Source organism: Xyrauchen texanus, chromosome 24, assembly GCF_025860055.1.
Source record: "Xyrauchen texanus isolate HMW12.3.18 chromosome 24, RBS_HiC_50CHRs, whole genome shotgun sequence".
Taxonomy (NCBI): Eukaryota; Metazoa; Chordata; class Actinopteri; order Cypriniformes; family Catostomidae; genus Xyrauchen; species Xyrauchen texanus.
In genome coordinates this window covers 6,389,574-6,402,407 of record NC_068299.1, presented here as the reverse complement: position 1 = coordinate 6,402,407, position 12,834 = coordinate 6,389,574, and the positions used below count along the sequence as shown (strand labels likewise).

The following is a 12,834-nucleotide window of genomic DNA, read 5'->3' as shown; positions in this document are numbered from 1 at the left end:
AAGATGCTAAAATATAACACAGTTTTGATTTATTTTGGATTTTGTTTAGTCATAACATAATTCCATTTATGTTATTCCATAAATGGAATTATGTTATTTATTATATATATATATATATATATATATATATATATATATATATATATATATATATATATATATATATATAATAAAAAAAGATTCAGATAATTAAAATGCATTACATTCTTGTGTCAGAACAGTTAATTATTGATAAAACCATTCAAAAAGCGGCTTTAGAATACAATGTATTTTTTACTACCATATTATTGAACATAAGTCAATCATTGGCATACAATCCATTTCACGAGTGGATTTGTCAATCAGTTGGGGATTTATTATGAGGGCTTGTATAAGAGCCTGTCAATTTACACCTCGCGTCAGACATTTTGTTAGTTTTTTTTTTTTAGAAACAAGCCAGGGGTATCCATAATACAAAATACTACAGATATATTTTACAATAATGCCAAGACATTATATTCATTACATAGTGTAATGGTTTTCAATGCATTGGAGTTGTTGGCGGTACAAAGAGTATTTAAATAAAATTTCAAAAAAGTGCAAATAGGGGCTTTATAGACATAAATTTACATTTATGTTTAAAAAAAACTTGGCAAGAAAAATAAACAGATTAATCAGAAAATATTAACTTAAGTTATCAAAACTGTGAAAACCAAATAAAACGTCTTTATAAAGCAAAGAAAAACTAGTTAAAATAGGATGTACGTACAAACAAACAAACTTTTCTCCAAAATACTATAGCGTGGACACATTCCCAAAAAAAAGTGAGGGGCAGATTCATCTACAGCATTACAGAAGTAAAGTGGATCTATTTCAGGGAGCATGTTTCTTAAATAAAGATTGACTGGTGTAACAGTTTAAAGTACACCTCCTTAACCTTGTTGGTAATTTAATATTTGTGAGGTAGAGACCATACGACCTGCGTCAGACATGCTTGTGTCACGTCTCGGATGTGTTGCGTGTACACACACACACACACACACACACACACACACACACACACACACACACACACACACACACACACACACACACACACACACACACACACACACACACACACACACACACACACACACACACACACACACACACACTGCATCTATCAGAGTCATTGATCTAAGGTTGATGCCAGCAATTTTACCAGATTTTTTTCAGATATTTTATTATGATATTTCCTTTTCAAAGTCATTACTATATGGTACAGTAGATGCAGGTGGTTTAACTTTCATTTTTGAAATACAATCAGACAGTATTTCACATACAGTTACAACAGATAAACTGTGAGCTTTGGTATGTTTATAATAAATCAATAAACTGTGCATATATTTCCACATATCAAGATAAGCTGGGCACTAGATCTAGGGTTGTCATGGTACCAAAATTTCAGTAGTTTAGGGGCGGCTGTGGCTCAGTTGGTAGAGCGGGTCGGCTCCACACACACAACTCCACATGCCGAAGTGTCCTTGGGCAAGACACTGAACCCCAAGTCGCTCCCAATGGCAGGCTAGCTTACATACCTTAGATAGCAGCTCTGCCGCCATTGGTGTCTGAATGTGTGCGTGTATGGGTGAATGAGACGCAGTGTAAAGCGCTTTGAATACTGTTAAGGCTTAAAAAGGCGCTATATAAGTGCAGAACATTTACCATTTAGTCGGTACAAATACCAGTAAAATGTCACGATTCAAAATGATCAAAAAATAAATAATAAAAAAAGGGAATATGCTACTGAACACTCCCTTTGCCTATTTAACAAAGTTAGATGTATCAATGTAAATAATAAATTAAAACAATTGCATGTTTCCTTGAAGAGTTTGCAAAAGTGAAACTTTGCTGCTTTTTTTTTAGTAGGACCCTATGAAGTCGGTTTTATTTGTTTTATCTAAATTCTGACACCCCATACCCCCCCCCCCCCCCTTTTGTGTTTTGCATTAAAAAAAAATTAAATGAATAAAAACAGAACAATAATTTTTTAGCATACCATTAAAAAGTTTTTTTTAAATCGCATTAAGTGCTTCAGTAAAGATCCTCACAGCATAATCTAAAACACAACAATGGTTTCAGTTTTGTCAAATATAGTGCTGCACAACAGATCATCACATCACGAATGAAAACATAATTTCCATTCAGGACTAGAGCCCGACCGATATGGGATTTTGAGGCAGTTGCAGATACCGATTTTAGAGGAGGAAAATTCCCAGATTACATTTACATTATTATTATTATTATTATTATTATACATTCGTTATGACACAAATTCTAAATCACCTCAAGCATTGTTTTCTGCATTATATGTTCTGGAGAAAGAAAAAATAAATAAATATATATATTCATATATGCGAATGTCGGAAAACAGATACGCCAATACGACATATCTGTGTGCTGAAGCGCACAACACACGCAGACTGTATTTATTTAATAATACAGTTTAATAATCACACTAGGATATATCACTGTTTTAATTTGATAAATTGTCCACAAACTGTGTAAAAGGAGAAAATGCACGCTCACAAGCGTGTGAGCATTTAAAAGCAGCCGTCTGTTAGTCACACACTGCATAGGGGGTGTACAGAGTCAGTGCTCGGTACTACCGTACTGCAGAAAACTTGTATCGTTCATTACATCTTTTTTATTTTCATATCGACTTGATACTCAAGTACCGGTACTTTTGACATCACTATCTGGATCATGTGCAAAAAAACTCTCCCACAAAAGGGAATCCAATGCTACAGTAACAGAATAATATTCTTAAAAGACAAACACAACAACAGGACAAAATGCATAACTAATATTAAAAGACATGCTTGTAAACCACATACTGTTAATTCAGTGCAGAAGAATATAATGTAAGCCCATCAAAGAATACAGCTTATGCACACTTCCAAATTATTAGTTAAAAGGCAAAAGTACATGAATGTCCAAACTGTCCTAATCTGTCGCATACCATCCATTGGTGGATTTGTCCCCATTTCCTGCTAGAGGAGGAGTGCTGATAGTTTGACAGCTGTGAGAGAGAGACAGCCACAACACAAAGACTTCTATTGCAACCCAATGTGACAGAGCAGATTATTTGGTGATATGAAAAGTGCATGTGAATTATTTTCTTGTTAATTTTGACAGTCATAAACATTTGCACAAAAAAAAACATATTTGTGAATGAAAACAAAGATGCAATTACCCTTACTAAAAGTATGTACTTAAGAAACACAACTGGGGCCTGGTCTTTGAGTGCAAGAAAATGTCTGCAAACTCATAAATACAGACTAGAATACTGACAGATCCAGCTGACACTGACAAACTGCATCACTCACAACTGTCTTAAACCACTGGAAACACTGTATTGTCAAAAGTCTGTTTCCACTTATGTGCTTAGTTAGTCAGCAAACTAAAATCTGATTCAGGCAACAGACAACATCTATTTTGGGTTGGGAATCTGGAACAGTTAAAACAGACAAGAAATGTATTTTGAAACCCACTAAGAAGAACTCTAAAAACAATATTCGCTTTCAATTTTGGCTTTACTGATTCAAAAGAGAAATGACAATCTGTGAAAGAGCATGCATATTCCAAACAAAATATAGAGGTTCTGTCCCAAAACCTAGAGATCTGCTGATCTCCATAGGCAGCTCAAAAATACATTGCACACACAAATATTTTGTAACAGTCAATTTTAAATTGGACTTAATTAAATAGTTTCATCTATACTTACAAGTAGTGAATTAATTGCCTTTTCCACGAAGGATACATCCAATGCTGCTTTAATTTTGCCATACAATTTCTACTTAACTTTTGGAACAGCCTTCAAGCTGGGAGCACACATATTGCTGCCTACTTAGGAAGTTAATTTGGTTTTGGAATAGTACAGATCTGAAGGTTTAACGGACCTGAAAGTAATATATCTAGTAAACACATGTTCTGGATACAGACCAGAGGCACAGGAGTGTTCTGTAGCTCTGAAGCCCTTCAGGAGAAACTGCACATTAAAGTACACCAAACATGATCGCTATTCTTTAGGCAGCGCAAGTTCAAGTGTTTGTATCATCCTCCATGTTTCATCTGCTCTCGAAAACACTCACCTCCTTCTGTTGCCGCTCAAGTTCTCTCATCCGGATATCCCGAGCCTCAGCACGAGCAGCTCTCTTCGCAGCAAGTCTGGCCTCCGCCTACACAAGAGAGGAAACAGAATTGATCTTAATAGCTCTAGCATCAAACAGTCAGAGCAGGAAGGACTCAGTCTGGACACTTGCATGTTCAGAGAAATCATGAGACCTGTTTAGCTGTGAAATCAAAATCCTGCAAGACACTGTACACAACACAGGAATGTAAATTGAGTGATAATTTTCTCTGATCCTTGGAACAGGCAGAAAGACCTTCCGTAGCTCTTAAGGAAACATGATTGTGTCTCCACTACTTTCTCTGATTTTGCTGGCATCTCAGGCTCATGGTTTAGGAGTATACAATTGTAACTAAAAAGGGCATAGTTTTCAAAGCCATGGCTAAGTTATATAAGAGCATATAATGTACAAGAGGCCATTCAAATCTAACCTGAGCCATGTCCCGATCCCAAAGTTTCCTGTCTCTCTCTACTGTCCTATGAATAAATTGTTAAATTCCACAAGGGTTGGGGGTTGAGGGATAGTCGTCATATTTTCCACAGGATCACATTAATGGGAAAGCAGCAACTTTATAATACGGTCCACGATTTGCATTCATATGCTATCCATCATGCAGATAATAATGTCCTGAGATAAATGGACATGACAAAAGAGGAGAGAAACCATGGTCTGTTGGGCATCCTTGCAAAACTGCACTGAACTGAACTGAAAGGTAAAACTTTTGGTGGCTTAAAGGAGGAGTCTAATTCAGCAATATCCTTGAATCAGATTAATCAAAGATTATATAAGGGATTCCAAAAAACTTCTAGTATCAGACAGATATCACTGAAATAGGTGTCCTTAGAAATGTTGAGAAGGGGGAGCTGCTCGTGCTTATATAAAAACGTAGTCAATCTGAAACACTTTTGGCTTTTCAGTCACTGTGCATCTTTAGATTTGTCTTTCAAGGGCAGGGTTTTAGAATGGGCATGCAGTTGAAGGGATGGGGGTTGTCTAATTCAGTGGGTAAGTCTAGTGGAAGTTTGCAGCAAAACAGCTGAAATTGCTTCCAGCACTTTTTACTAAAAGACTAACATGATCCAACAGTGTCTAATTTCAGATCAACATGTCTCAATCTTCACTGGTGATAAATGTACGCAATCTGACCAGCCCCTACTGCCCAATTACCAACACAATAATTAATATACCTTTACAATACTGGAAGCACTAGCAACTTCCCAAATCAGGCAAACTGACAAGCATTTCAAAATGGCTTATGCCAAAATCTTTACACATACGGGGAGGACAGCGAGGGTGGTCCAAGTGTCTGTGATTCAGGCCTGGATCTTATGCTCAGCACCTGTTGAGCTGTCTGACAGTTTGACCCGCTCACCAGAGCAGCTCAACTGAGCCCAGTGTCTCTAGCTCTATCTATAGACCAGCAGAGCCTCCATCATGAGATTGCAACAGGAAATCTGAGCAGGGGAAGCACATTTACACACACTGCAACATAGCCATTCCATCTTACTGTATTCTGCAGAACAAGAGCTCTATGGTCAGAAAAACCAATAAGATGCCACGGATTGACAACACAATTATAATTCAGTTTATCAAAGTAGGATATTAAAATGTTTACGACTATTTCTTATCACAGATCACAATAAAAATGCAAAAGTGCCTTTAGTACTCTGGTTCATTATTCAAAGAGAACTCAATGTTCTCAACAAAATATCTAGCCATTTAACACACACCTAACAAGGTATAGACTTTCCAGGCTTTACAGTGTAAGCATTAGACACATTTGCGAGTGTAAATTACTGTGCACAAATGTGGAAAATTACTCAATCCCACTGATGTGAGCGGCTTCTAAAACATGATCAAAATAATTACAATTAAATTTAAGAAAAGGATTGCCCGTTTACACTCAGATTAAAAACAAACTAATGTACATCAGCTTGCAATTACAGTGTAGAGAAACTTGTTGATTATAATAGCAGTGATCTAGTTGTCACATGGTGCTGCTCACTTTCATTGTGGATTGGGTATGTCCTTGCATGCAAATTACGTTTCGGACTGCTAAAGGCTGCTTTTAATTCTTTTTCATTGATGTAGACAGAGAAAGCACATTTACAACATATAACATTATTTAAAACCTACTGCATTAATACCTATTAGATCCTGAATATCTACAAGAATGTACTTATGACGGTTCATTAAGCTTGCTCTGAAATGGGTAAAAAGAATTTTGTTTTCTTCACCGTTTTCTTATGTTTTTATATGTTGTTGTTTTATGTATAGTACTATGCAAATGTTCAAGGAGTTGTGAAAAAACATTGTATAGTGAGGATTTTTTTAAAAAATAATGCCATGAATAATTTCATTTATTAATTCGCTTCATTTAAATTGCACCTTTAAAACAGCACCAATTCTTCCAGGTAACTTGGGCACAGTTATTCAAGGCTGTTGGCAGAACTTGCCACAGTTCTATGTATTTAAGCTATCTCAATTGCTTCTGTCTCTTCATGTAATCCCAGATTGACTCGATGTTGAGATCTGGCCTCTATGGGGACCATACCACTTGTTGTATTATATTTAATGTTTGAAAATATAAAACCGATATTAGTTATTGACACACTAAAGTGGAATATATAAAATAACCGTCTTAAGACACATGTTTTTGTCTTAAATATCTAATGTGCCAAAGACTTTTGCACAGTACTGTATTTATGTAATATCTTTTGTCCTGTCTAGATCAAGTTGCTACCTTTGTGGCCAGGTCTCCCTTTTAAAGGAGACTCAAATCTCAAAAGGGAACGACCTGGTTATACAGGTAAAAAAAAAAAAATGTGTCCAAAAATGTCATGCAAACACTGCTTCGTACCAGTCTGAGCTCAGACCCCGCTTCCGCCCCCTTTCTCCTCTCTTTCGCCCTGTCCCCCTTCCCAGGCACCCATAGGTCGGATTCGAAGACCGTTGTGACCTGTCAAAGGGAGTATGTAAAAGGCCGGAGAAATCCCAACCCGAGTTCGGTGATGGGGGTCGGTGGTGAGCAGGGCGGAGTGGAGCGGCGTCTGGGCACAGCAAGGCCAGGAATATAAGTGGAACATGACATCCACCTGCGCGCCACACCGGCCTCGCGTTCTAGCGAGGGGAGGTGGGAGTATTTAAGGAGCTGGCTGAAAAGCGGTGCGTGTTTTTGTTTCTTTATATGCTGAAAAGTGTTATTAAATGTCTATGTGTTTTGTTATCCAGTCCCAGCTGCCTCCTTTCCCATTGTTAATTGTTACAGGTTTTATCAGCCATGGCATCCAAGTTAAAATTCAGTAAGTCAATGTTTCATATTATGAATATAATATTGTGATACATTATCATTATGGTCTTAAAAAATACCTTCAACAGTGTAACTTCATATTTTGACCCCTCATTTTTTTTTTTTTATCACAAGTGCCCCCAATAAAAATGTAAGTATTGCACCCTGACTTTCCACTTTTGTTCTTGCTCAAGTACAAATATTTATCTATTTTATTTTCTTTATGCATGGTATAAAATATTGTTTTGTGTTTGCGTTAAGTACTGTACTGTAGGTATTGGATGCAACAGCTAGGCTAAATGTAAACTTTGAAGATTATAACTGCACTGCAGTAGTTTTGACTTCTTACCTTGAACAAATACAAATTCCTTTTTCAACCTCTCACTGAACCTTAGACAGCAGTCCAAGCCAGTATTCCTTTTAGGCAAAAGAAACATCAAACCTTGTCCTAGATACACCAAGACGCATGGACTACTTTCTTCTGTTATTCTGGGGGTAACAGACCATGTGAATAACTGGCAATTCAAAGACTGACAAGACTGCCCAGTAACATAAGTAACCTCCACAGGGGGTGGTGCAGCTCAAATCTACCTCCATGACCCCTGAACAAGCAGAGAGAAATTGAATGCCATACTTTCAGTTAGCAGAGCTTTCTGTAACCAATTAGGGAGTTTCCAATGCAGCAAACTTCAGATGGGTGGACCCAGGGACAGGTCAATTCAAACAAGCAAAAGTTTGTGTCGTAGGTAGACTATGATTCATAATCTTTGAACTGCATGGGTGGAGTGACACCAGTTTCAGTGGCACTTAAAGATGATGTCAGCAAAAACAGTATCTAGTAGCTAATGCAATGGATCAGCTTGTAATTCAGCTTCTCTTAACTGTAAAAATACAGTATGTACATTTAATTTACTGAAATTTCGATAAATCTGGAAGATGTGAACTCTGGCAATGCGAAGGACAAGAAAGATGTCAGCTCACTCAAAGAATTAGACAACATTTTGTCAACTTGGCTGTATAAAGCAGCTTTAAAAGGAGAGTTCACCTTAAACGAATATTACGTCATTATTTACTAAAATCAACAATGTTGTTGGTATGACCTTTATTGCATTATTTTCCCAATGAAAGTGAATGGTGACTGAGGCTGTCATGCTGCCTAAAATCTAATTTTGTATTCCACGGAAAGAACTCATACAGGTTTGGAAAAACACGTACATAAGTAAATGACAGAATTTACATTTTTCGGTGAACTATCCTTTTAAATGTTCAGCTATTTCAAAATAACTTCACAATGACAGCAGTTTCACTTCTGCAGTACAGCCCACACCCTTTAGCTTTAGATTGCTCTGTTCCCTCTTTCCAAACCTTATATGGTCCATATTCAGGTGAGGAAAGATACCCGCATGAACTTGCTTATTCAGTGACAGTATCAAAAGGAAACAACAGTCTTTCATTTCCTTCACAATTTCCCATACGCTAAATATTACACAAACCATTGGCTAGAAATGTGTCAGCAACCAATCGTTAAATTGATTGCTTTACTAAACTGCTGCAGAAATATCAATATTCAAACCACTATTTAACATTTTTAACTGGCTCTGTGGAAGACTCGATTCGGATTAGTCAATCACAGCACTGAGTGGTGAAATATTTTTGTTTAATAACCACTTTATATCAGGGTCTTGATCACCCTGTCAGGGTTTAATTTGTAATAATTACCAGTTGGCTGTACAATATCCTTACTAATTTTACTATTTTCAGTGATAGATGCAGGTTTCTACTAATCTATTATCACAGCAACAAACATGTATCCTATATGGAATAAGTTACAGTTATATAATCGTAGCTGAAGATATGGCTTAGCAATATGAAACATACAGGTCATTCAATTTTGTCACAAGGGCTCAGTAATTATGAATTTGGGTTATACAAGTTAATTTCAGCAAGAAGAGTCCCAGAGTGCAGAGCTGATAGCAGTCAGAGTGTTCTACTCATGAGCGTGATGGGCTCACACATGTGTGCTACTGTAAAATCTGAGACAAGTCCTTACTGGCTGCTCCCTGCTCGAGCTGTGAGTCAAACTACATCAGCTGAAGCTCCAACTAGCAGAACCTGAAAGTCCACATATCGACACATCACAACAGAGCAATAAGTGGCTGCTGACTGACATTAAAATAAAGTTTCAAACCTTTTGGACCGGAGTAGCCACGTTTACATGAAAACAACTAACTCATTTATAATCCGACCGGTAGCTCAATCGGATTGAAAAGCCTTCATGTAACACCAAAATAATCAGATAGTGCTGATTCGAATTAAATTTCCATCCGATTGAAGGCAGTGGTGTAGACCTAAAATAATCAATTTAAAAGAAAAATATTAGCTATGTAAACATTTGAATCTGACTACTTTCTCAATCGGATTCTAAAATACCTTGCGCTCATGCACGTAGCAGTGGGGTGAATTAGGGCTAAAACGATTAGTCGACGTTATCGGCAACAAAAAATTGTCTACAAACATTTTAATTGTCGAATATTCATTTGATCTCATTTAACGTAACATGAGATAACATAAAACTAAATTAATTATGATGCGTGAGAGCAGCAGTGCAGCTTGCGCCTGAGTGAAAAGAGGAAGAATTACAACGCTCACAGTCCAGATGCACTCCAAATTTCCAAATAGCTTCGGGCAATAGCTTAGCTACAAATAGCGAAGCTATTAGCTTAACTACATTTGAGTAGTGAGGTGGTAGCTTTGCTAGTTTTTAAACCAAGTAGCTTTTCATTGATTAAACCACACGCACTCTATCCAAAGCCCCACCCACAAAAAACATGTCAGTTAGCCCAATGTCAGGAAACTCAAACATGCACAATGATTGACAGGCTGAAAGAGTTTCTGATCATTAAAAAAAAAACAAAAAAAAACAAGCCACTCCCTTTTTTTGTGTGCTATTTTTAGAGCCTAAGGCTGTCACAAAGTCAGGTGTGATTTCTCAGGATACATATTTCAGTCATATCTGTCAGGTAGAAGAGACATTTTATGAATGAAGCACCTTAATTACTCTCCAATATCGGTGATGATTCTGGTGCATCCTCGCATTCTCCAGCATATGCTTGCGATGAAAAAAATATATTGAAAATTCTGTCATAATTTACTCATCCACATTTTACAAACCTGTTTAACTTTCTTATGTCGAAAACAAAATGGAATATTTTGATACTTGTTTTTTTTTTCTTCAAACAATGACAGCATAAAGTGACCAGGGGCAGTCAAGCTCCAAAAAGGTTCAACGTCAGTAACAACAAACACTTATGTTGTTTCCAAATGGGATGTGTCAAGTTTAAATATAAAGTGCAGAGGAGACTTAAACAAGATTGAAAAACAAATTTAAGTCTGTTCTTTAGACAAAATTATCATATGTCTTCAAAAGAATTTTAATAAAGCACACAAGTCATATAGACTACTGTTAAGGTGCTTATTTTTGTCTGTTATGGAGCTTGACAGTCCCTGGTCACTGTACGTGTGTGTTGTATGGAAAAAAGCAGGTGCAACAGTCATCTAATTTTCTCATTATGTGTTCCACAGTAGACAATCAGGGTGAGGAAATTATGTCAGAATGTTTATTTTTGGGTATTCCTTTAATGTTGCCACAGGAAACCACCAGACACAAGATGACATCAGTGAGATAAAGTCAGATGTTGATACACCTCTTACCTCTCTGGCAATACTACTCAAAGTGTCATCCTCCGCTGAGAAACGATCTTTTATTTGGGCCCGTTTACGTCCGGATCCTGGCGTACCCATGTTAGCAGCACCTCCGTGGCCAAATAAGGATCAATTACCTTCCCGTAATATTCTGCTAATGAAGAAAAAAAAAATTGCTTACTGTTTTGTTTAAGCATAGTTGACTAAAATAAAAATGACAAAACACTCTTGAATTGGTATTGTTCATCTAGAAAACAGACAATTGCAGTATCTTCTCTGAAAGGTGGCCTACTTGTTCAAAGGCTAGATAATGTAGGTTAGATAAGCCTGACCTCACTCACTCTCTTGCACTTATCTCCACACCCACAAATAGAGGCTTTAGTCATGCGTGTATGGACACACAACATGAACATACACCTCATAATAAAATGTGACAGATGAGAGAAATATCACAGGCATGAAGCACTAGTCCTGCTGGGGTGCAAATGTTCCTATGGTTTTAGATCCATAAAAGAGAAGCAGTTTCATATGTACCTTTTCGCTTACTTTTTGTCCTATACGAAGACCATTTAAAAGCACTTTATTTGATATAGCCTAGGCAAATTCGAGGACAAATACGTAAATCTTAAGATTGTTCACACCTTGTACTAAGATATTTCTATTAAAATGTATTGTACAACACCTTTGTCTTTGTCATGCATTAGCCTAATGTGTGACTATAAACACATGGCCAATATGTAAGGGTTTTCTAATCACAGTTAAACATGTAAATAATTCTATGAATAAAAATCTCTATCTTTATAGTTATTCTTGCAGAGGTGCTAAATATAAACCAGCACTCATTTGGTTGCGTGACAGACAAACATAAAGCACATTATTTTCCAGAAAATACACGGAAATAACCAAAGCGCTTCAGTAAACATATATATTAACTACAATTTAACAAAGTTAAACGTCATATAATATAATAAATACAAGAAGCTAAATTCAATATTAATGACATCTAGTTAGCGGTTAGCTTGCTAGCATGTCCTCACAGAGATAAAGTGTATAAATGTCACTCAACTCTCGTGCCGTTAATTGAAACATTACACTTCAGTAACCTGACTGGACTTTCGTCATAGTTGGCTTCGTTAGTGCCGGTTTCTTACCGTTTCTGCCCGTCTCTGGTCCGCTCGGGACTCGGGTCGTTTCTAACAGGCTGGGACCTGGGCGCGTTCCCGCTGACCAGCGCGAGCCCGCGTGCCTGCGTGACAGCCACAAACTGGCACTGTCCGTGTCCGTGTCCGTCACCTCAAACTTTTACAACAATACGCCTCATGTTAAGTCACGGGAGGCCTGAAAGCAGCGTATCAACGCAAGTACTCCAGAAATCACTAAAATCGCGGGGAAAGCCGATAGTTTCTCTTTGTGTGGATGTTCCTGAAAGTCTGAAGTAATGTTATCCAGCTTCGCGTTGAAAGTCCCGGATGCTGGAAAAGGGGTGTGGCCTTTGATCACGCCTAGACCAACTAATACCTCTTATCAATTAGCCATAACTCTAAATTAAACGTAACCCGATTTACACGAGTCCCAAACCTAACCAACCAACCCTAGCAGGGGTGTAGATTCCAGGGGGATGGGGGAACCCCCAAATAATAAAAACAAGCAAGTAAATTCCCCAACATTTAAACCATGATCAATGGAAAC

General features: G+C 37.4%; 1 protein-coding gene across 6 annotated transcripts in view; it reads right to left on the bottom strand.

Annotated features, from left to right (window-relative positions):
* lrrfip2 (leucine rich repeat (in FLII) interacting protein 2) overlaps nt 1-12,606 on the bottom strand; it is a 36,651-nt gene extending 24,045 nt beyond the window's left edge. For 4 of the 6 annotated variants that reach the window (XM_052090040.1, XM_052090043.1, XM_052090042.1 and 1 more), the window contains exons 1-3: nt 12,297-12,606; nt 11,155-11,299; nt 4,116-4,202 (exon numbers count right to left, since the gene is read on the bottom strand). In XM_052090040.1, the coding sequence (XP_051946000.1) occupies nt 4,116-4,202; nt 11,155-11,244 (177 nt within the window). In that variant the 5' untranslated portion in view covers nt 11,245-11,299; nt 12,297-12,606. Of the gene's footprint in view, nt 1-2,983; nt 3,044-4,115; nt 4,203-11,154; nt 11,300-12,296 lie in introns of all 6 variants that reach the window. The other 2 variants (XM_052090039.1, XM_052090045.1) reach the window with 1 other exon arrangement.
* Between the last annotated feature and the right edge of the window lie 228 nt (nt 12,607-12,834).